Genomic DNA, 24,995 nt, shown 5'->3' with positions numbered 1-24,995 from the left:
ACATTTAACCCAATTGAGTTTTTCGGTCATCTGGGCATGAGGTGTGCTTCCCTGTGTGTGTCTGTGGCCGAAAGCTGTATGTAAGTGTCTTTTAATTGTGCCTGTCTGCAACTTGATGTGTCTTCTTTACAGTAAGTAGAAATCTGTCTTTTTCTACATTGTTGTTATCCCTACCTGGAGTTTCCATTGTTTAATATAAAGGATTAAGCTGATTGGTGGGAACCAGGTTTAAGCCTATTCCTCGTGATGTCTGATGTGGATGTATTTGGGCACTGTATCAGTACACTGGTGGTATAAAAAACATCTAAGCTTTTGAAAAGTCCTCCAGTGTCCCACTTAAATCATTTATGTAGACCAGAGACAGGAGTGAGTCAATCACTGAAACTTGCAGTACACCACATTCACTCACTCCAAATTTACACTGATTCCTATTATATCCTTTGTGAATGTGATCCTCGATTCTCTGTTCTTATGATACAACTCCATCCATGCAATGGGAGTAACTTAAACACAATTCCAATGTTGGTTAGTAAAATTTTATATCCACACAATCAAAGGCCTTGGCAAAATTACAGTAAGTGCCAACAGGGTAAATTCCCTTGTTTAGTTCTACCATAAGTGAGTTTCTGAAATTGTGTATTGTTTTCTCAGTAGAAAAGTCTTTACAGAAGCCAGTCTGAGTTGCTGTTAAATTTTTTTGAGAACACGAGATGGAGGAGACAAAATACAATATTTACACTTGATTTCAAGCTCTTGTTCTTCCTCTAACAATAGTACACACATTCACATCCACACCAACTGACACCCAGACCTTCAGTCTTGTAGCCAAGGTTCACTGTGGTCTTGAATGTGTGTTTGGTTGTCTGTGTGGTTGTGTAGGTATTTTTGCTAAAGACAGAGCAACAGCTCTGTGTATAATGTAACTATTATAACCTGTTGATTGTTTCATTGTGCCACTTGTCAGTCAGTCATAGCTGAGTGGTCGTCTTTTCTTTATTTTACATATTATTCCACCCAGGAATTTACACTGTCATTATAGATAACTTGTATTGAGTGAAATCACCAATATGACTTCAAAAATCCTGCAGATGCTTTGGAATGCACCATTTTGCAGAAATAATATATATTTGTTTTTGAAAATTGAAATACTTGTTGCCAGTTGCACAATAGATCAATATAAAGTGAAAATGGAAAACAGCTTGTAAGTGACCAATAAATGAATGAGATGCTCACTGTAAGACATAGGTAGCTTTTACAAATATTCCATTGAAAAAACACACTAATGTAAAAAGGAAAAGAAAATTTTCTAAATTTTAGACCAAACAGTCTAATGTTTTCTCATACCTGCTTGGAAATCCTATACAAAAATGAAATATTGGAGGTAGTATGATAGAAGAGGTTGTATTCAGCTTCATAAATATCAGTTTAAATATCTGAAGACATTATGATTTTATATCCCATGAAAGGACAGATTCAAGTTTTTTTATATTTATTTATTTTTATTTATTGCTGTCTTAGCTGCTAAAGAGTGACATTAAATGACTGAGCATCTTGTGACTCTCTAATTGGGATAATTTATATGACAGAATTTTTTCAATCTTTTCACTTTTAAATTTATTTTTCTATTTGAAATAAAAAAATTGCAATCAGCATGCATTCACTAAATTATTGCAACAGACATATATGCTGGTCATTCAAATAAGAATGGGATATATTTTACATACAGGCTGGAGGATTCGTTGTGCTTGCAACATATTTCATCTACTGTCACTCTGTGATGAAAGGCAATCCCCTACCCATTATAGCACACAGTAAGTTGCAAACTCAGTTCTCTTCAATTATGTAGCTGCTCATTTTCAAGATATTTTGAGCTCCAGTTTATGAACACTTTTTATTAATGCAGCCTGTTGTCAAAAAGAAAGTGCTGTATAAAGGAATCAGGATGCAGACTCAATGACACTGCATTTAAATTATAAAGTGCTTTTCAAAATGTCTTTTCTTCATCACAGCTGAACATTAATTTTAATTGTATGCTCCTTTATTACGACAGCTTGTTGTAACAGAGTGTCACAGATGTCACATCCTTGTATCTGAAATAGACACTTTGTGACCAGAAGCAGCCATGAAGAGTGCACATACAAAAATACTAAACATATGCAGAAGGCATTGTTGCATCAGTCTCTGATGAGCTGAGTAAATTGGAAGTAATGTTGACACTTTGTGGATAACATTGATCCAGATGAAAAAAAAAAAAAATATGTGCCATGCAGCTTACACCTATGTCAATGAATACTTTGTTTCCTGACTTAAATGGTAGATAGCAGAACTAGCAATGTTGCTGGTGCACTGTCTCCATAGTTCATGGATCTGCTGTTGCAACAACACTTGTTATGTGACAGGTCTGTTAGTTGAGGGGGAACAGTGATGTTTGTTCCTCTGTTATAGCAGTAATTTTAATCTTAGTAAGGTGTTTTTGTTATTGCTTCATATGTTTAGATTTAATTGTAAAATGAGAACATTCTGGTATGAAATAAAGACTATATTTTACACTGGGACAACATCATCCCTTGTTTTGAAGTAACTTTGGCCTGAATAACCCTAGGCTTAAGTTGTGTTCATTTTGTTACCTAGCAGTGCTTATTTTCAAAATTTCTTATTCTTGTAAACAACAATTATTTCCCATCAGGTTGACAAGTATTTGTCATGCCACTAACTGAAATGATGAAGGGCTTAAAAGGGACCAAAACCTTATCTCTAAGCTTGAAAAGTGTGGTATTGTCCAGCTACAAAGGCAAAAGCTTCTTGAAAGCTTGCCAGAGAACAAAAATGATGTTGATATGGTAGGTGAAGCATTCTTAGAAAAGCTGGGGAAAAAATAAGTGTCCATTTAATATCCTCAACTGATGCTAAAAAGAGGAGAAAGTTAGGATGTACCAGCTGGAAAAATCATCTCGGTTAAAGAGCTTGAACTGCTTGCAGGTGAGGCACCCATGTTTTCTTCATTGTTCAAACCCAAGAAGAAAAGACATAAGAGAGTTAATTTGCAAGTCTGCTCAGAAGATGGTGATCCTGATAATGTGGCACTGGAAGAATCAGATGAAGAAAGTGAAATGTTTTGAGAGCTTGAGGAATGCACATTGAGCTCTAATGTGAAAGTAAACTCTGAAGACTGTGCTACTGATAATTTTGTGATGCTCCTTTTTAATTGGGAAAAGTATCCAGGAACAAATTTCTAAGTTAAATATCACTGGCTTTATTGTTGAGTCCATGGACAAAAGACTAAAAGTGTTGAAGGTGCCTCAAAGACCAGATTCAATTATTTATTACTGGGAGAATGTTGTGCAGTATAAATCAACCCAAAAAAGTCTCCTAAAGCAATCTTTTTTTCTTTTTGTGAAGTGGATAAATTTGTCCAATCGTTTTGTTAACATTTAAATTGTGTTGTCCTTTTGAAATGCGTGACCTCATACAAATCAACTAATTAGTATTTCCCTTGTTTATTTAATTTCTTTAAATTTTAGTTATTTAACTCAGTTTTTGAAATTAAATGATTCATGGAAACTTGAGTAACAATATATTAAGTATAAGATCCTATTTGATTGGTTCAATATGACCTCAGTGCATTTTTGGCTTACTGTGAACAAATTTGAACATATGGGACAAAGTCACCCCAAGTAAAAGAAGCATTGCCTAAATTTTTTGAAAAAAATATTTCACACATTATCAGTTTCTAACGTATGATAACACTAAACAATGGAAAATTCAGGATAAAATAATGACAATATTGTGAAAGGAATAGATTGCTATTGACCACATAGGAGAGACATTGGGTCACAGAGAGACGCAACAAAAAGACTGCTAACAAGTGTTGCTTTTGGCCAAAAGCCCTTCTTCTAAAGTAGATAGCACACACACACACACACACACACACACACACACACACACACACACACACACACTACCTTCGCGCATGTGCACTATCTAATTATAAGAAGGCCTTTTGACTGAAAGCTCACTTGCTAGCAGTCTTCTTCTTGATCCTGCCTGTGACGTTTACCAGTACCTTGTCAACTAATCAGACCTTAACAAGTCAAGGAATATGGAAAAGTGTGTTGATATTACCCTTGCTGATGGTAGTCAATAAAACGCTTGTGACAGAAATATAAATAGTCATAATTTAAAGCATTAATGTAATAAAAGATGACTACATGCACATTATTTATGTAAGAGTGGGGCATAATGAATATAGCCTCACACATTCATGGATTATTGTGTTTTCACTTTCATTCATGTTACTGAGACTCTAAGACAGGTCATCAAATGAATACTGGTACCACTTATCTGTCTGATGAGACTGCTGCTGTAATAATATTTTCATCCTCTGCGTTTATGTTGGATTTTTATCCTTTTAATTAGTGTTGGATTGACCTGGGCATTCCATTCTTGACTGATGTTTTAGTCACTTTGTCTTTACATGCATTTATGTGAGTGACATTCACTTGTTTACAAACATCTTCTTTGTATACTAGCAAATTTCAGTTGGACAAACTTGTCTGATGCTGCAAAGTTCCACCACAATGCCAGCAAGACCTTATGTAGTTACGTACTCACTATGAATGTCATTTATTCTGCTGCTACACATCACTACCTGTGCCGGGAGACTCGATACTCCTGCCAAAGCAGTTCTTAGTCAGTAGTCTCAACACCTTCATTTTCCCCTACAGTGGCACATGTTTTGACTTACCATTTTCATTTCGCTGAACTTGGTATATGAGCTTCCAACAACAAAATCCGAAGGCATGAAATCTTACTGTAAGTTGGAAAAATCACATTTTTCTTTTGTTGTCTAATGTAACAGTACTTAAAATCATCTTCAGTGTTGTGAAAACTAGATGTCTGTAGCTTTAAGAAGGAATTCTTCATGTATTTTCAAAGTTGCATTACTAATTATTACTACACAACTCTATTATACTTACAAAAACATCATATTAACATGGTATTAATCATTATAATCCATAAAACATACATTACACCTCAGGAGATGTATGGCACTGCACGTAAGCGATCGTATGTCTCTTCCATGCAGTACTGTACTCTTCAGTATCCCCAAACAAATATTGTTTGACTTTCTTCAGTCATACGTCAGATTCAATTTCTGAGTATTATCTTCAAGTATCCTTACACACACAGTTACCCAATTCAGTTTTTGTTGACACATTGTTGTTCCTGTTATGTCCTTCATAAAAAGTGGTTGAAGACTGTGATCAGAGATGCTATCTTCCAGCTACAGGAATTAAACATGTCTTGCCAGTCATATACATCTGCTAATAGACTGCTACTTTCATTTCCTGCTGGGATAGATTCATTAAGCTGTGATTCAGAGGTATTGCTTTCAATCATTCTGGCAATATCAGCCCAAGAACTACATGTCATATGTTTTTTTTTTTCATTTTATAAGGCCAAAGGCCCAGTCAACAAAAGTTTGTATGGCCAACTGGCAGGAAAAATGGTTGTTTTTTATGTAATGATGATGTTCTTATTTTGTGCCATACAGTTATCAGCACAAAGAAACAAATTGGACTTCTCATAGCCATAATACACATAATATTTTAAAATTTTTAACCACTGCGTATTCTGCTAAAAGATAATTATGTTTCTGCTTTCTGGAATTGCACATAATTCCAAAATAATTAACTGTGATTGATGACATAAAATAAACTGGTCCTGGTATGAAGATATCAAGGCAGAATGTTTTCCAAGGGAAATGAATACTTTTCAGTGAGACTGGTCATATTTCTTTCTGCTTATGGCATTCTTTGTAGTCATGTCGGATGAAGGCAGTAGTCTGCTGTTAATTGTGTTTTAATTGTGAGTGGGGTTGCTGACTCGTTTTGCATATTTTGAATCCCTGCTGCCGTGTAAGAGCAGTAAAATAATAGAAAAACTACATAAACATATGAAAAAAAGTGAAAAATGATGCTGCTAGTCTGTAAGTTGGTATGCATATTTGTAAAGGTGTGCTTACTGTTTGCTTTCTGGCAGAATTCTGCAGATGCACTAACATCAGCACAGGGACAATGTAAAGATGGCTGTTCCACTAACAATTTGCATGAAGGACAAACAGTGTTCTGTTGTCTGGCTTCTGCATGTTGGTAATGTGAAACATCTTCATCACAGATGAAGGTCTAATGTAGTGATTCATGTTTGCCAATAGCAGCAAGCCTACAAGTGGAGTTGAAAGTTAACAAATGGTGTGAAATCTGTGGTTGCTGCTCCTTATCTGAGTCAGTCATGTTCTCATCATGACTTAATGTAACACCATATTCATTGGAGCCATCGTGAGGCAAAATCATGTAGTGATACTGCAGAATATTTAAACAGTGTCCATGACTCAGCACCCTTCTGCCTGTCGTGCTCCAAGTTCACAAAACATCAGCAAGATGTGTGCCTGACTGTTGTCTTTTTGATTGAAACAGCAATCTTGACGTGCATGAAATACTTTTGTCCTACTTTGAACAAAAAGATGCAAGATTTGCTACCATGGACAAAATTTGGACCACAGACTAGAAATGAAGAGAGTGAGTAAGGAATTATGTCATTTCTCATCACTCAGACCAAAGAAATTTTACACAGAGCCAGGAATGTTCTGCTGACCCTCTTTTGTGACAAAAAAGGAATCACTTTCTGAATCTACATGTCATGAGGGGCCACTGTCACTAGTGCAACAGATGTACATCTCTTAGAAGAAACATATTTGCCCTGCAATTGATTAGAAATGGACATAGATTCCTTTCTGAAGTTGTTCTGTTGCACCTCGGCAATGTGTAACCCACCCAACAATTGCAATAATACCAGCCCTGAAATTTACTTGTCTGCCTCCCATTTCCATGATACCACGCATTTGTCTAAGCAAACAGCTCACATATTGTAACTCTTCAGGCTTTCCCGGGGAGATCTTGACATGTGGAATAATTGGGTCTACTGCCAGATGTTTGTCGCTCTGGCACAATATTTCGGCCACGTAACTCGTTGCCTTCTTCAGGTGCTACCTGAGACTGCCGTATTGGAGGATCTTGTCCAGTATTTATGCCCAGAGGGTGCTGGGTGCTCTCTCTGCCGTCCGCACCCACCTGGCACTGCTTGTAATGTGTTGTCTCTTGCCCGGTGCTCCCTCAGGCGTCCGCGCCCGACTTGGTCGCCATCTGTGGCAGCTGTCTGAGGCCCGTCCTGGGACAATGCTAGGGAGTGTGAAGGACGACCTGGGGCTACATAAACCAGCATTTACAACATCCCGTGCCAGTATGGAAAATCATACATTGGCCAGACAACCAGGACGGTGGATGTCAGGTGCAAAGAACACCAGAGGCACACCAGACTAGAACAGGCAACAAAATCTGCCATAGCGGAGCACTGTCTGGAGCTCGGTCACTCAATGGACTACAACAACACCTAAATTGTGACACAGACTCCAAGATTTTGGGACAGTGTCATAAAGGAGGCCATCGAGATCAAGGTCACAGACAACCTAATAAACCGAGTCAGCAGTTACCAACTCAGCTCAGCATGGAGTCCGGCTTTGGAGCTTATCAGGGTCCAACGAAAGGAACCAAGAAACTCCTCAAGAAGTAGTAACATCGCAGGAGCAGCACCAGGTGGGTGCAGATTGCAACTACTGGACAAGATCCTACAATATGGCAGTCTCAGGTAGCACCAGAAGAAGGCAACGAGTTATGTGGCCGAAATATTGTGCCAGAGCGACACAAACATCCGGCAGTAGACCTGATTATTCCACATGTCAGCTCATATATTATTCAATACTGTTGTGGCACACTGGCAATAGTTTCACAAGCATTTCACTCGTTTGGCAATGACAATTTTTCAGAAATTTGACTGCATATAACACACTTGATGGTTTTGTAATGTAAGTATCCTTTATTCTGTACTTGATAAGGACCAAGAAGACTGAAATGGCTGTGCTCCATTGAAATAAATGACTTTCATGTGTACAGTGTGTGAAGTTTTTTCATATTGTGCTTCACTATACAAAGTGTATAACTCCTCACAACTTCAGGATTTGCTGTCTTCCAATCGGTATTGTAGCAAAGTTGACAGATGCTCTCCTGTTAATTGTGTATGATCAGCATGAAATAATTTCTTAATAACAGAGTTTATGCCACAGACTGATACTCATTCTAGGCAAAGAGCTCTATTATCAGATGTACAATTTACATATATGTTACACTGCTGATGAGTTATATAGCCAAGTGAAAAATTTATCTTTGGAATGAAGCCATTATCTGAAATACCTTACCTTTTATGATGTGGTGGTCGTGAGTGGTTGATAGGAAAGTCTCTTTGGAGTTTGGCACAGTGAAAGTGTTGGTTGTGAGTGGTATAGCTCTAAAGTATGTCATGAGGCGCTCTCTCTCTCTCTCTCTCTCTCTCTCTCTCTGTGTGTGTGTGTGTGTGTGTGTGTGTGTGTGTGTGTGTGTGTGTGTGTGTGTGTGTGCAGCTGTGTTTGTAGTGATGACTTATCTTCTCTCTTTTTATTTTCTTTGCCTTCTTATAAATAGTCTTCAGTACTGAAATAAGCTTTAATATAGTCTGCATTTTTTAGATTTATTTGTAGTGTTTTATAATCACAACAATGTTTTTAAAAAAATTGTAGCTCAGCTTTTATCTGAAACTATAATCAAATATTGGTTCTCCAGGGTGGAGGAATATGCTGGAGTGACAACTCGTACTATGAGATCGAGAGTGGCTGTGCTCAGGGACAGGCAAAGACCACCCCTCATCAGCAGCCTGAGCCAGAAATCAGGTTCTCTGGAAGGACTAAACCTGGAGCTCAGAGGAGAAGTTGAGCAAACTAAAACCAGTGTTGAGAGGCTTGACAATCAAGTTTCATCACTGCACCAGGACGTGGCAACTCTCAGCCAGGAGGTACAGAATACTTTCTTAGATTAATTAGTAAAAACCACAATGATTCTATTTATCTACCACAACTATACTCAAATTAATTATCTCCTAATTTAAGAAAACTGCTACCAGTCACACTTTCTGCCATCTTTACTTATCACTTAGATATGGATTTCAATATCTGGGACCTTATTTGTAGCTTCTCACCCCATTTCTAGGAACTGCAATAATAATAAAATCACACACACACACACACACATACACATACAAAGAGCTACATCGTCTTCTCATATTGCATTGTCTTAGTGTTACAGATCAATTTGGGGTGAGGGGTTGTGTCTGATAAAGTGAGTGAGAGATGAGAGGAGCCAGGTATAGGGAGGGAAGAATGGCTGATGGTTGGGAGGAGGTGCACCAAAGGAACTGAATAGTAGCATGACCTCAGTGAACTCCCCCTGCTGAAGAAAGGGAATTTTCATGTGGCACACAGTGAAGTAGAGGAGTCAGTTGGTAGAGCATTGGAGGGTAGATGGAGTGGGAGATAGGACAGAGAAAGAGGGAAACTGTGAAGATTAAGAGCAGATGTGAAGTGGGGGGCATGGGGACAGAAGTAGAAGTGTGTGTGAGATGGACACTACTGGAGATTGGAAGTCTGAGGATGGGAGAATTATGGGATCAAAGGATGTGTTGTAAGAGCAATGTCCCATTTATAGCTGGAGCAGCTATTGAAGCTGAGCATATAGTGCTCAACAGCATGCACTGGGTAGTCAACTTTCTCTTGGCTGCAGTTTGGCAGTGTTCATTCATTCGGGTGGACAGCTGCTAAGTAAATATGTTCACAAAAATGACCATAAAAAATTACAGCTTACCTAGCATATGACATGACTTATTTCACAGGTTTCTAGCTTTATTTGTAGTAGGATATGACTGTGGTAAGATGCTGAACTAGAAGTCAATTAAAAATCTTCAGCTCTGCAACTTTTGCATCACGGATAACATCAGCTTTTGAAGGCAAAGATGTCAAAAAGTTGACTTACTGTGCCTGTTTTCCTATTTTTATTTACTTCCTATGGCATTATATTCTGTGGTAACTCATAACTGAAGAAAAAACTGTTTGTGAACAGAAGTATGTAATAAGGATAATATGTGATGTCCAGTCTAGAACATTTTGTAGACAACTCTTTAAGCAAATGGAAAACAGCCTCACAGTACAGTACATTACTCCATTAGAAAAGTTTGTTGTCAATAGTGAACTAAAGTTTGAAAACAACAGTGCCATAATCAAATACCAAAGGCATTGCCTTGTTGATACAGTAGTCCTTCTCTGTCCCTCACTATCTTAACCATTTGGTTGTAACTGCTGCAGTCCATGCCACTGATAAAACTTGATCTTTCTCCTGGATATTTACATTTAGGGCTGGAGTTTTCAAACTGTGCATTGTGGCTTGAAGAGTCACCATGGTTTTTCTGTAGTGGTTTTGTGGTGGTTTCACAAAAGTATAATTTGGTTTATTTGCTTTCTGATAAAGGAAAAACATGTGCACAAGTGGTGACATCTAGTGGGCCAGCAGCATGTAAGTCTTGTTATTATGGCAGTGTAGTAGTTGGCATTTGAATTGTACTAGTTTTTATTCAGTAACAGACATTTTGAAGATTAATTATGATACTTCAGTTTTTTTGTTTAGTTCAGAATATGTGGACAAACAAGAATTCAAGAGGTATGACAACAGTTACTTGAATTTCAGTTTTACAAGCACTGCTGTTTGAAGTAAAGAATGCTCACCTTGTGTCATTTGCTTCTAAGGCGCTGCCCTTCATGAAGTTCTTCATTCAATAACTGCAGAAGTAATCTTCATTATAAAGTCAGCAATCCTTAATTCAAGATGTTTGCAATCAATGTGTGTTGATACAGGGCTGAGCATACTTCTTAATTTACTGTCATGAAAAAAATGCCTCTTATGAAATGAAATGGCATCTGGAGTCAAATCACAGTAGTTCAGTTAACAAAATGTGAGAATACTTTTCCCACAAGTTAAAAGAAATTAGACAGGCAAAAGAAAAAAAAAAAGCTACAAAAGCTATTCTTTCATCTTACAGAGTTCGCTATCATGTAGCAGGTAGATGAGTCAGCTGTCATGCAACTGGAAGTGTGCCTTTTGTTAGACAATACTATTGATCATCAGATATTCAATATGGCTGACAAAGTTAATGATCAATTGTTTGAAAACCTCAAAGGTAATGGTGACTATGCACTTCACTTGGAAGAAGCTACAGAGAACAACAATGATGTGCCTGTAATGTCTTATGTATATTTTGTACATGGCAACAAATTCCATGAAGATCTTTTCTGAACCAAAATATCTCTTGGAACAAAATCAACAGACCTCTTTTAAACACTAAGCTCTTTAATGCAAGGAAGCAATGTTAATCTGGAAAATTGTGTAGGTGTTTGTACAGATGGAAGCCATAGTATGGAATGCGAGTTCTGATCCATAAATAGGCTCCTCATGTTATTTGGACACACTGTTTTACTCACTGAGAAGTCCAGGCATCAAAAGGCATAGGCACTGTCCCTCATGAAACTCTTCACTCAGTAACTGAAAAAGTAATCTTGAAGTCAGCATCCTTAATTCAAGATGTTTTCAATAAATGTGTGTTGATATAGGGTTGAGCACACTTCTTAATTTACTGTAATAACTCTCACTAGCTTTCACATGAGAATGTCTTGAAAATGAACTTTGCTCTTTTTTACCTTGCTCAAGAGAAACATATGAGATGTGATAAAAATGATGCAAAATTTTTTGTTTTTGTTAAAGAATATTTATTTATTCATCAACATCACCTTTTCTCCCTTCAAAGTAATCCTGTTTAGATATAGTACATTTGTGTCAATGTTTTTTCCAATCTTGAAAGCACTTCTGGAACTCATTTTTCATTATCATGTTCAGCTTCTTCAGCAGTTCCATTTATCTCATCAATGATGACAAAACAAAATCCTTTCATGGTTCTCTTCAGCCTCGGGAATAGAAAGAGATTTCAGGGGGCCATGTTCAGTGAATAAGGTTGCTGAGATAACATAAGTTTTGTTTTTTGCCAAAAAATCATGAATAATCATTAAGATATGAGTGGGAGCATTATTGTGATGCAGTTTCCAAGAGTGGTTTTGCCACATTTCTGGTCTTTTCCTCAGATTGTTTTAGCCAACAAAGCTACAGTAAACATTACAAATTTGATACTGCACTTTATTGCACTTCTCAAGAAAAAATTGATGCAAATATTTTGATCCATCTACTTCAAAGGTAAAAATTCAATGAGCACTTGAAAACACTATAATATTTCTGTCTGTCAACAATAAACTAAATATTCAAAACAGCTGAAAATGCAAATGCACACCAGGAACATGTGTACCAACAAGATAAAAGAATTTGAAAATTGGATGTATAAAACCCAAGAAATTAAAAAAATTCCCATTACTTTTTGATCACATCTTGTATGAAATCATGATTGATTGACTGATTGATTTATTCATCTGTAGAACAATATACATTTCATGGATATAGTCAAATGTTTGTACAATATTTCTTATAAAATAAACATTCTTTACAGTATATACAGCTCCTATACTTAGTTCTACTTTTCTAATCATGTCAAGTTGAATTCATTATGCACTACAATGTTCATGAACATTAGTCTATAGTTATTTCAAATATTCATCTGTAGTGTAATAGCTATTATCTAGTAAATATTTTTTTAGCCTTTGACTAAAGGTGTGGGGATCATTTACATCTTTTATTTCTACTGGTAATCTGCTGCACAATTTAATACCATGATATAATACACTATTTTGAGTTTTTAACTTGTTTCTTCTGTTTACTGGCCAGTCAGTCACAGACTAATTGAGAAAATATAAACAGATCCCAAAGATTACAGAAATGAAGAAAATTAAGCAACACTTGTGGTTACAGTAGGAGAAATTACTCTACAGTGTTGACCGACTGTTACTCAAATGAGCGAAAAACACACAAATTCTTAAAACAAAATAAACAGCACTTCTAAATGCAGATAAATAAACAGATACTGTTCATGTCTACTAGGAAGTATGAAAGAGTATCATTAAACTAAATTGGTTCCTGATTTACTTTTGGAATAGCTACAGGGAGATATTTAACATCGGCTTCCACCTTTCTGAATTCATTTTCTAGACCAGAATTAGAAGGCATCGACTCAGGCAAACCACTGTCATTTGCTTGTGATATATCAAAACTGAAGTTACCTATCCTGGACTCATCTACCTTTAGTTTTTCATCTAGTAATTCCTGATTACTTCCTGCCATGATGCAAAGTTTATTGGCGCGCGCGCACACACACACACACACACACACACACACACACACACACACACACAAACAATGAAGTAGAACAACACGTCTCTTTTCTTCCTTGTGATCTGCACAGCGAGGTGATACAGTGGTTCTGTCCACCAAACTTCACCTATGCCAGCTTATGGGCCCCAGTTTCCCTTCTGGCTGCAACTGCCCCAGCGGCTGGTGGTCTGCCATAGCATGACATCACTTCCCATAGCTCCACTGTCACTGCCGAAGTTTGCCACTTCATTCCACTCATCGCCTCGTTCCACTTGTTGTCGTATTTTTGACACATGTTCAATTGCACACGTCTTTGGTCCTACATTCCAGTTCCTTTTTTCACACATGTGTGACCACTTTACAAGTTCAATTAAACACTGGTGCTTTTTCATATACAGTTCCTATTCTCCCAAACTCTATATTGTAATCTATATTTCCGGCCGATGCACCAATTGCGGCGAAAAAGTGTGAAAAAGTTTGCTAGCACTGAGTGAAGCAAGCTGCAAATTAATGTACACTTACCTCAGTACAGCATTCATTCACCATCAGTTGCTCTGCATTCGTAGGTACTTTGCGGACAATGTTAAAAGCAGCGTTGAAGAAAACCATCATCCATACTTATGATTGCATAGTCTATGTAACTCATGTAACAAAATAAACCTGTAAATTTCTAGTAATAACAGGCAAAAGTGGATGCTTCCTTCCTTCACTGAAAATGTCCGCTTCCTGATACTAATGTTTTTTATTGTCTTTTAGTTATGGTGGCATGTATACGTCAATAGCACATCTACTACTAGTTCATGCAACTTATATCACATGCAAGACAGCCAGGAGTGCACTAGGTCCAACCTGAAATATTATGAGATTAATAGAGTCAATACTCTGCTACGAAATGAGTTTCACACTCAGTCCTTTTCAGTGGATTCTTCAAAGGAAGATGCTTGCCAAAAAATTTTATGTAGTGCAGAATTCTTCACAAAGGATGACAGTTTCACACACGGTTTACTCTACAACAAACACTCCAAAATCTCCCAAACTTCACAGAACTGTCTGTAAATGCATCTGTTTACATGCCGATATAAACCAAACGTGAAATAACAGTCACTTCTTCATTTTACAAATAACTTTTCTGGACATGTCTAACATGACCTTCTCATCCGGCAGCTAGTCCATGACTGTCTGAATGCCATTGCTATCAGGGCATTTAACTAATTCCAATGTGCAGGAAAGACTTTACTCTCATTGGTTGATCAAATAAAATAGCCAATCAGATCAATCTTTCAAGATCATATTCACGCTTAAACTGTTTTACACCAATCAACATTTGTAGGTGCATTTACGTCATTTCATGCTGCAAATATTAACAAAATGTTCCATCAAACCAAATGAAATGAAAGCTAAGAGAAAACAATGCTTGAAATATACTTTAGAACTGATTATCCCCTTATTACATTTCTGGCTGCCTTATTACAAAAGCAAACACTCGTAGACATACGTCATCCACCAGATAGGGGGATTTACAGTTTTCATGACACCCTGGTTGCGGAATACTTGCTAGTTACGTAAGGTGTAATACAATCTAGAATTGAAATTTGACTTATGTCCAACACACACACACTCACATGCATTCTCATTTACTCTCACCCTAACACAAAATATAAATATTAACTTTTAAACTGTTATTTTCATTACGAAAGAAAAATTATCGAAAGTTTAGAATTGAAAATCTTTATAAAATAAATCAGCACAATGAGAGTGCTATTACTGTTTTCAAATAACAAAAGAAATATAAACTGTTATTGTTCCTATCTGAATTTACTTTCTTAAGTGTCAGGTACTTTTTAATGTTTTTTTTATATCTCCAAAATTATTATAGCTAAGCGGTATCAAATTTTGACACAAAGTTCTTCTGAATAGCAAAAGGTCATGTACCAAATTTGGAATAAAACAGATAATGTTTAACATAGTTATTTAGTTTCTTAAATGAGGTGAATAAGTGTTTTTAGTACATACCACAGTGTGCATTCTCATGGTCCGCTATAGCGACAGGTGCGGCTATGAAGCATGCAGCAGGCCACAAGTCAACTACTGCTGAATGCCACTATACTGAAGGCTTCCAAAACAGCTTGCCATAATGTAACAAAACTTACTGCAAAAATCTGCAGTCGTGTAATATCTGTGACACTACGGCTCCCTACTCCAACCCTTTCCCCCCTTCCTCAAAGTCTCTCAGTACTTTTCCTGGCAGCCTTGCCATGCAGTCTTCTAGCCCTTGCATGCTTCACCAGACAGCACTCTTCTCTCCTCTCACCCATACCCTGCTATGCCTCCCTCTCCAGATTGCTACTTTTGTTCAACGCAACTGTTGCAGTCTAGCCAGCGCAGCCAGAGACAGGCATCGTGTGTCTGAGGAGTACCTGCATGTATGTTTGTTTGTGTGTGCATTTTCTTTTCTTTTCTGGAGAAGGCTTTGAAGAAAAGCTCAGAGTATAACAATGTTTTCATTGTGTCTCTCTGCAATCATATCATCTCTATAGTTAGAAGCAAACTGTCATTTTCATAATTATTGAGATTCGAACCTGGACTTCCCGTTGTTTAAATGTTATATTCTTTTATAAAACAGTATTTTTAGTTCTGGAAATTGGTCTTTTACACATTCATCCAAATTCAACTTTCCTGACTAGTATCATGGTTTAAAACTTGAACACATGTATAGCGTTATTTAACAGTTATCGTATAACTGAAGCCATGATCAATTATAGTTTTTGTAGAAAAAGTGACTTTGTGAATTCATGTTACATAAATAATAAAGTAACCTTTATTTATGGATTTTTATCTTACAGTATCAACTTCTTAAGGTGTGAAAAATAATTTCAAATAAAAGCAAAAATCTCTTATTAGCATTCAGAAATTTTAACTATCCACACAAACATATAACCAAATGCCAAACACCTGATACAGAACAAAAAATACACATTTTAGGTGCCTTCATTAAATCCCCATATAGTTTCTACAGTAATCTGTAGTTGTGGCCATTGTATTTCACTAGAACAAGTACAAACTACTTATCTTCATTATCAGGGGGAGTTATCAACTTTCTCTAATGCTGAATATCTGTCAGCTTTTGACATGCAATATGTCAGATTGTGCAAATCTTGGTCTCAATATTTAACTTTACTGAAACACTTTTAGCAATATTTGCTTAAAATTCCTGTATTTCACTTGTAAGTATAAGGAATTAATATTTCCTTTTGCAGCTTCTCCTAAAGTCCATGGGACAACTATTATGTAGAAAATCTTCATAGGCCTGATATCAATCACAGGTTTTGGTTCTGCACAAAGTAGAGTCTCACTGCATATATCCTCCAATAAATTTTATTTTCTGCATGTTTGTCCATGTCTGAGGCAAAACAGTGTTCAATGATTTCACACACACACACACACACACACACACACACACACACACACACACACACACAAAAAAAACGAATTTTTCATCTTTCTTTTCTGGTAAAAATATATTAAACTACCTATGTTACCATTGCACTGCCTACTTACAACCAAAAATTGATTTAAATAATGAGTCTAACCACTCTCTTGCTGTATGTTACATTTTATATCATTCACCTCTTTTTTTCTTTACAGATTGCATCATTTACTGTAAAAATTCTCTGATGTCCATAGAATTGATTCTATTTTCTCATTAACAATATTAACACAAACATTGTATTCTGTACTTATCACATTAAGTTTTGAAGTGATGACTTCATCAACAGCTACCTCTTTATCTCATTTATACTTGTCAGATGTAGAATATGAGCCTTCATTAAGCCATTCACCAAACTAATAGTGTTGTGTGACTTCATTAAATCTCTTGTGTAATATTCCAATGGACAGTACATTTTCCTTTCTTTAAACAACATTCCAAAATTTGTGGATAAAATTACAATTTGCTCCTTAAATCTTTCACTTAGCATCTGACCTTATGTGACTGATGTCACATTAACTTTATCAGAGGACATATTTTGTCTACAGCAGTTGCTGCCATAGCACTAGGAGGTTCTTTTAATTTTTGCTTTCTGCAAAAATCAGTTTGTCCATTTCAATCTTATGTAGTACAGGACATAATCTGAAGACTACATATTACTATCCTGTCATAGTCACAAGTTTATAATATCCCTTGTTCCTCCCTTTTCCTTGTTAATCTTGGATGTGATGTTGTGGATCAGAAATACTCTGACATGTAAATTCAAAATTAAATATTGAAATAATGAACTGTTATTTTAAAGACAACAAACATAGCAGTAGCTGAGTTATTAAAAGTCTTTCATACAATGTCAGTATCACATTTTTGTTCATAGAAAAATTTACATGTGTGTCTGCTCCTGTTGCATGAACTACAGTGAGAACCTTTCAACTTCTCTTTTATATCTGATGTGACTAGTGAAGAAAAGGTAGGTAGAAGGATACGGACATTCAAAGAGAACATTCTTTACAGTAATAAATTGTAACATGACTCTGTAATTATTCATTAATCAAAATGAAAAGATTTTTTGTTACTGTCACAGGCACTCAGATATATGAGTCTGAGGTGGCAGGTTTGGGATTGGCAGAATGTTGTGAGAGGTAGCAGTCAATGGTGGCATGGCCAAAACTGTGGGGAATGTTAATGTGTAGGATTCTGGTGTTGGTAGTGATGGTCACAGCTATCCAGGAACTATGTGGTACGCATAGTCAGTCAGTGATTGCTGATACAGTTGCAAATAGTGGCATACTTGGACATACTACCAAGCTGACAGTTATATTTGGAATTAGGTGACATCACATAAATGAGAAATACTGCATTTTATTTGCTCTAACAGTACCTAACTCAAATCCAGTTTATTGATTTTATATATATAACAATACAAGAGAAGGAAAGTTGCTACTCACCATATAGTGGAGATGTTGAGCCACGATAGGCACAATAAAAAGTTCACACAGTCATAGCTTTCAGCCATTGCAGATGTGTGTGCAAGTTGCACTTGCGTGAGTGTGTGTGTGTGTGTGTGTCTACTGCTGACAAAGGCCTTAATGACTGAAAGCTATGATTGTGTCAACTTTTTATTGTGCCTATCACATCTTAGCATCTCCACTATATGTTGAGTAGCAACTTTCCTTCCCTCATATTGTTACATTCCATCCTGGATTTTCTATTTTACAGCATTTTTTGTTGTTTTAACATTATATGTTGTTAAATGTACACATTTGAAATTCCTAGATAATTTCCAGTGTTTACAGGCTTAACTAATTTAAAATATAGGGTGATTCTTGTGGATTATTAGAAATAATTGACATTCACAAGTTGTTTAATGTTATAGCATAAAATTCAAAAATAAATATAGAAGGAAACTTTTTCCAGATTGTAATTAATTTAGAAGTAAAGAAGACCACTCAGCGAATTGCAAAAGCATTGAATCCTTGAGAGTCACCCAAAAAAGTGAAAGGAAACTTGCTAGCTTTTGTAACAAATTCTTTGTTGAAGTAGAGTAGAAATATATACATGAAAAACACACATGCAACACACACCCATGCCCCTACATTGAACCAATTGGACAGACAATACTGGGACTGTATTTCAGCAGATGGACTACTGGGGTGGGGTGGCTATTGTGTTGGATGAGGTGGGTAGAGGAAGGGAGGTTGAATGCCAGTAGAGGTGTTGAGTGAGTAGCTAGGGGCTGGAAGGGAGGTATGCTGGTTAGGAATGATAGTGCATGGTGAAGGTGATATGGAGGTGTGGATTGTGAGGGGGTGGCAAGACAGATGAAGAGTGCACTGTTGGGTGGAGGGTGCAGGAACAGTTGATTAATGAAGCTTCAGGCCAGGAGGGCTACAGAAGCAAAAGATTACAAAGCAAAGGATTTATTGCAAGGATAACTCAAATCTGCGAGTTCAGAAAAGCTGATGATTGAGGGACAGATGTGGATGGCCCAGGTTATGAAGTAGCCATTGAAATCAAGCATGCTGTACTCAGCTGAATGTTGCAAAATTTTATTTTTGGCCACAGTTTGGTGGTTGCCATTCATTGCTGTTCATTGTGGTTGGTTGTCAGGCTGACTTAAAAAGCTGTGCAGTGCTTGCAGTAGAGTTGGTATATGACAAGGCTACTTTCATGGGTGCCTCTGATGGGCGTGGATAATCCGGTGACAGAAGTGGAGTAGGAAGTGCTGACTGAGTAGCCTAGCCAGGTCTTGCACGCGGGTCTTCCATGGGGGTACGATCATTGTTGCCAGAGGTTGGGAACTGAGAGTGGGAGTGTTGTAGAGGTGGACCAGGATGTTGTGTAGTTTGGTTGGGTGACAGTGTACCAATTTCAGAGGGATGGAAAGGACCTCGGGTAGGATGCCCATCAGTCCAGGGTGATGCTGAATGATGAGGGGGTACTCTTTTGTCACAGATTCTTGGGTGGTGGGTGGATTAGGGATGTGCAAAGATATGGCATGGGATATCTGTTTGCGGACTAGGTTATGGGGTAATGCCGGTCTGTGAAAGCCTTGTAGAGACCTTCAGTACACTGGGCAAGGGAGTTCTCACCGCTGCAGATTCCTCATCCACAGGCAGGCTGTATTGGAGTGTTTTTTTTTGGTGTGGAAGGGATGAAATATGAAAAACTGTAGGTACTGATGGTTTTTAGTGTGTTTAATATGAGCAGAGGTGTGGACAGAGCCGCCAGAAATGTGTAGTTCATCCAAGAAGGTGGCACGTTGGTCTGAAATGGTGCATGCAAAGTGGACAAAAGAGGTTTTGTGGTTGGGGAGGAATGATGTTGGGGTGTCTTGACTCTTGAGTCCTGATCATGAAGGATACCATTAACAAATCTAAACCAGCCAAGGGCTATGGATTTCAAGAGACTAGAAAGGTTTCTTCTATATGGTCCATTAAAACGTTGGCGTAGGGAGAGGTAGTAGTATTCAAGAGCAGCAAGGCTATTGGCATGAGGGGTGTTTGTGTATGGGGGGCAATCAACAGCAATGAGTAAGGATCCAAGAGGTAAAGGGGTGGGGATGGGGGAGACTCAGTGGAAGAAGTTGTTAGTACATTTGATGTGAGAGGCTAGGTTTCAGGCAATTAATGGGAAATGTTGGTCAGCAAGAGCAGAAATTCTTTCAGTAGGAGCATAATAACCACAACGTATACAGTTCCATCCAAACATGTTTTTCCCAATAAATATTGGAAGAAATAGAAGAAAGTGCTGTTTTATCCAACATACAATTATGAGTAATTCATGTTTCAGCACCTGCCCCATGTAAAACATGTATTTAACTAATACTGAATGACATGATCATATACTTTTAATTTTATGATATATTTCTAAAAATTTTGATATCATTCATTAGTTGTCAATAGTATTGTCAGACTTATGGGGTGATAGAAAATATTTGTATGTTGTGCACAGGTTCGAAATGCTATTCAAGCTCTGCAAGAGCTTGCATCAAGTAGCAGTACAGTGGCGACACGCTATCCTCATCCCCTTCCAGCACACTCAAATCCCAATTTGCCATACAACTGCCTGGATGGCAGTATTATACAGCGCAGTTCATCACATCCCCCTGACATGTTCTGTTGGGAAACTGAAGAAATGCCAATGAGATTGAGCCGGCTTGCAGATAAGGAAACACAAACTTCTATGCCTGTAGACATTTTTGAGAATTTTGTGCTTCAGAATCCTCACAGAGTTCTATTGATACTTGGACTTGATGCTGAAGCAGTGCTAAGAAGTAGTAGTGCACAGGAGAGGATTTTGGGAGCTCCACAGACAAATGGTACATGTGTTCTGAGAAATCATCATAAGAATGGGATTATAACTCAAAGTGATCTTCGATCCATGCAGACACCTAGCAACTGGAACCACGCACGGACAGCTGTGGATTCCCAACGGCATAGGTTCAGTGCAGGTGATGTGGAAGGTGTGACTGCAGCTGCTTTTCAAGCAGCTAACCCCTTTTCTTCATCACAATCTTTGAAATTCCAGCCTTTTGATAGTTGAGCTGTGGCTCTTCATATCCTCCAGTTCTTCAAAATGCAAGTACATTTCTCTTCAGTGTGCTTGCTTGAATTTTGATAGATGCCTACTGTTATTTAGGCTTAATTTACTCTTGTTTCTTGTACATAATGATCAACTGCGATATAGTTTTTAATTTGTTTAAGTTATACTTGAAAAGTAATGTGTAATTCAAGAAAAAGACATTCAATGATATTTTAACTTGTGAGTTGCTTGGTATGTTTGTATGTTTACAGTTTGTTCCGAATCTGTCTCACCCCTTAATTTTAATTATTTGCCAGTTTAACTGGTTAGTTGAAAAAAAAAAAAAAAGAAAAGAAAATACTCTGGATCCAAAATAAAGTGTAACAGAAAATGCCCACATTATAAAAAGTCAGTTTTTGTATTTTAATGTTCAGTAACATATTTCCATCAGTATATTCTATAATTTCAGTTCAGGTACTTAACATTTTCTCAGAAAGACAGTCACTTCAAAATCAGAAATGAAGCTTTATTGTAACTGGCCTAATGTTGAACATTGTAAGTCTGTATATAAAAATAATTATTTATTACTGTCAGTCTTCTGATTTTAAAAAGATATGTTACTCAAAGAGAAAGGAATCTAATTTACCTTGTCACAAATATTTACATGTAAAATATTGCGATCTCCAGCACTGACAAACCAGATGGATTGCACTGATCTTAAATTTCACTCAGGTCTAAAATCATTGGCTGCCACCTGTTCTTTTCGTAACTCTGTACCATAAATAACATTACAGATCTTTCACATGTTTATAATTATTCATTGCTAATTACTTCTGATACTGTGATTCAGTAGGTTTTCTCAAAAAATAAATGGTATAAAAGCATGTGACACTCCTACAGACATTTTAGACAGATCATAGCACTGATTTTATTTTGCGGAATAAAATAATTTATTTTTACATTTAAGATGCTGTGCTTCACACTGTCAGTTTTTTTCCTGAGACATCTTTCATCTGACTGGCTTGATGCAGCCTGTCACAAATTCCTCTCCTGTGCCAACCTCTTCATCTCAGAGTATCATCTGCATCCTATGTCCTAAATTATTTGTTGGATATATTCCAATCTCCCTGACAATTCCTCCCCTTCTTAGAGGCTCTCAGTGTTCTCTTTCCTGCTATCTGATATCTCCTCTGCTTTTAACAGTACAATTTCCAGTGTCCTCTTGTTTCTAATTCCACCAAAGGTTGTTTTGACTTTTCTATATGCCAAATCAGTCCTTCCAGAAATCATTTCTTTTTCTGTTTCTAGGTTCATTCCTTCATCCATTTCATCTTGTCTTCACTACACTTCCTATTTGCTTCATTCCTTGGTGATTTATGTTGGTGTATTTCTGTATTTCTCCGAACATTGTAGTATGTCCTTCTTTTGTAATTTAGTTGAAATATTTCTACTGTCACCCAAAGTTTCTCCAAGGTTATCTTCTTTATACCTGCCCTTATATGTCAGACATATATGGTTGCTCCTTGTAGAGATGTCCATTCCTCTACAACTGAACTACCTACAGTGGTATTTCTTATCGTAGTATCCATATTTTTAGCAAACTTCAAAAGCATCTCATCCTTTCTCAGTACTTCATTATCCCACTTCCTTCCACACTAATCTCAGTATACATCTGCTGGATAGTTGTTGCACTTCGAAGTCTGATTTCAGAATCTATGTCTGACCACGATGTAATCCAGCTGGAACCTTTTAAAGTCTCCAAGTCTTTTCATAGTACACCTCCCCCTCTTGTGTTTCTTGAACAGAGGATTCACTATTACCATCTGAATGTTTCTGCAGAACTCTGTTAGTCTTTCTCCTCTCTCATCCCTACTGCCAAGCCCATATTCTCCCATACCCCTTTCTTTATTCCTTCCCCTGCAACTGCAGTTCAGTCTCCCTGGCTATTGGATTGTCATCCACCTTTACATACTGAATTACCCATTCAGTATTCTTATACACTTTCTCTTTCTCTTCATCTTCTGATTGCAACATCAACACGTATACCTGAATTACTGTTGTCAACAGTGATTTGCTGTTGAATCTGGTGAGAACAATCCCATCTCTGAAGTGTTCACAGTAACTAACACTTTGTCCTATTTTCCTGTTTATGACAAATTCTATTCCTGTTACATATTTTCTGTTGCTGCTGTTATTACCCTATATTTTTCTGACTATAAATCCTTCTCTTATTTCCATTTCACTTCATTGGACCTCACTATATCTAGACTGAGTCTCATTGACTATTCCACATTTTTCTCATTGTAGCCCGTCCATTGACAGTCCCTCCAAAAGGTCCAAACAGGGAATTAATCCAAAATCTTTTGCCAACAGGGAGTTCACCATAACGTTTCTTCAGTTTCAGACTACATGACCTGTGGATACACATTATACAACTTAAATGTAATGGTTTCCATTGCATTTTGCATTCTCATGCTGTTGATCATTGCTGATCCTTCTACCTTTCAGGGGAAATTTCACAGAACAAGAGCTGGTATTCTGATCCTCTGCCCACTCCTCTGCCCTCCTTCACAAGCCTGTTGGCACAAGGAAGGTGACTTCTTATGCATAAGTCTCTAGCTGGCATTGCTGATGATTGTTATTCAAAATTTAAGGAGTAGCTAGGTTCAAACCTGAGACTGAGAACATTTTAGTTACTAGTGAAAGACGCTACCCCAAGATTGCAACATCAACATGTATACCTGAATTACTGTTGTCAGCAGTGGTTTGCTGTTGAATCTGGTGAGAACAATCCCATCTCTGAAGTGTTCACAGTAACTAACACTTTGTCCTATTTTCCTGAATTACTGTTGTCAGCAGTGCTTTCATACTTCTTACTTCATGTTATTTAGACAATTTGATCTAAGTAGCTACCAATACCACATGACTTTTATTTACTCTTTCTGCAGTTTACAGCATTCATCTTAGGACAAAATTTCACATGTAATGTAACACTAAGTGTTAATTATGGTACGTATCTTTTGCCAGTGAAGCCTCAGAGGAAATGATAAAATGGATCTGTACATATTAAACACATTTCTTATCTGTGTTTTAAGATATTTCTCTTTTCATGCAACTGACACCTTCAATCAAAATAGACTTTTAGGATTTCCTCAACACAAAATAGATAAAACTGATATTTACACCTTATTTTATTTACTTGCTGCACTGTTTAAAGTACCATTGATTAATATATTATTCAATACTTCAGGCAACTGTCAACCCACCTAGCAACTTTGTGGATGACAGTAAATTTGTCATTTAGTGCTTAAAGCTCCCCACTCCAGTGTTTAGATTGAATTATTTTATTGGTGACCTAATAAATAAATAAATCCTTTCATAAATAATGTTCTCTATAGTTTGTAAATTTAGTTCAAATATGGTGCTGTTATGAATTATACCTATCAAATAATCTGCTTGTCCAGGTTTTCTGGATTTTTATTTTCTGTTGTAGAGGAATTTGCTGAATATATATTAAAAGACTGAATGAAATCTCATTTGTCATTGGTAAGCTGTCTAAAAATGACATTCCCTTTGTACCACAATATTAAACTGAAGCTGTTTCTCTCTTCCGGAGCAGTCTTTTTCAACAGTGTTCCATGTTTGTGGAATATATTTTTATTATTGCACTTACCAGAGTCTATTTACATGTTACCATATTGTGGCTA

At 37.0% G+C, this 24,995-nt stretch overlaps 1 protein-coding gene across 1 annotated transcript in view; it reads left to right on the top strand.

Annotated features, from left to right (window-relative positions):
- LOC126177811 (potassium voltage-gated channel subfamily H member 8) overlaps positions 1 to 21,357 on the top strand; it is a 475,984-nt gene extending 454,627 nt beyond the window's left edge. Inside the window, exons 14-15 of the mRNA XM_049924483.1 lie at positions 8,877 to 8,940; positions 20,719 to 21,357. Coding sequence (XP_049780440.1) covers positions 8,877 to 8,940; positions 20,719 to 21,309 — 655 coding nt within the window. The 3' untranslated portion in view covers positions 21,310 to 21,357. The remainder of the gene's footprint in view (positions 1 to 8,876; positions 8,941 to 20,718) is intronic.
- The last annotated feature ends 3,638 nt before the right edge of the window (positions 21,358 to 24,995 follow it).

The sequence above is a fragment of the Schistocerca cancellata genome, chromosome 1 (genome assembly GCF_023864275.1).
Source record: "Schistocerca cancellata isolate TAMUIC-IGC-003103 chromosome 1, iqSchCanc2.1, whole genome shotgun sequence".
NCBI lineage: Eukaryota > Metazoa > Arthropoda > Insecta > Orthoptera > Acrididae > Schistocerca > Schistocerca cancellata.
The sequence above is the reverse complement of the archived record's forward strand: the minus strand, read 5'-3'. Positions and strand labels throughout refer to the sequence as shown.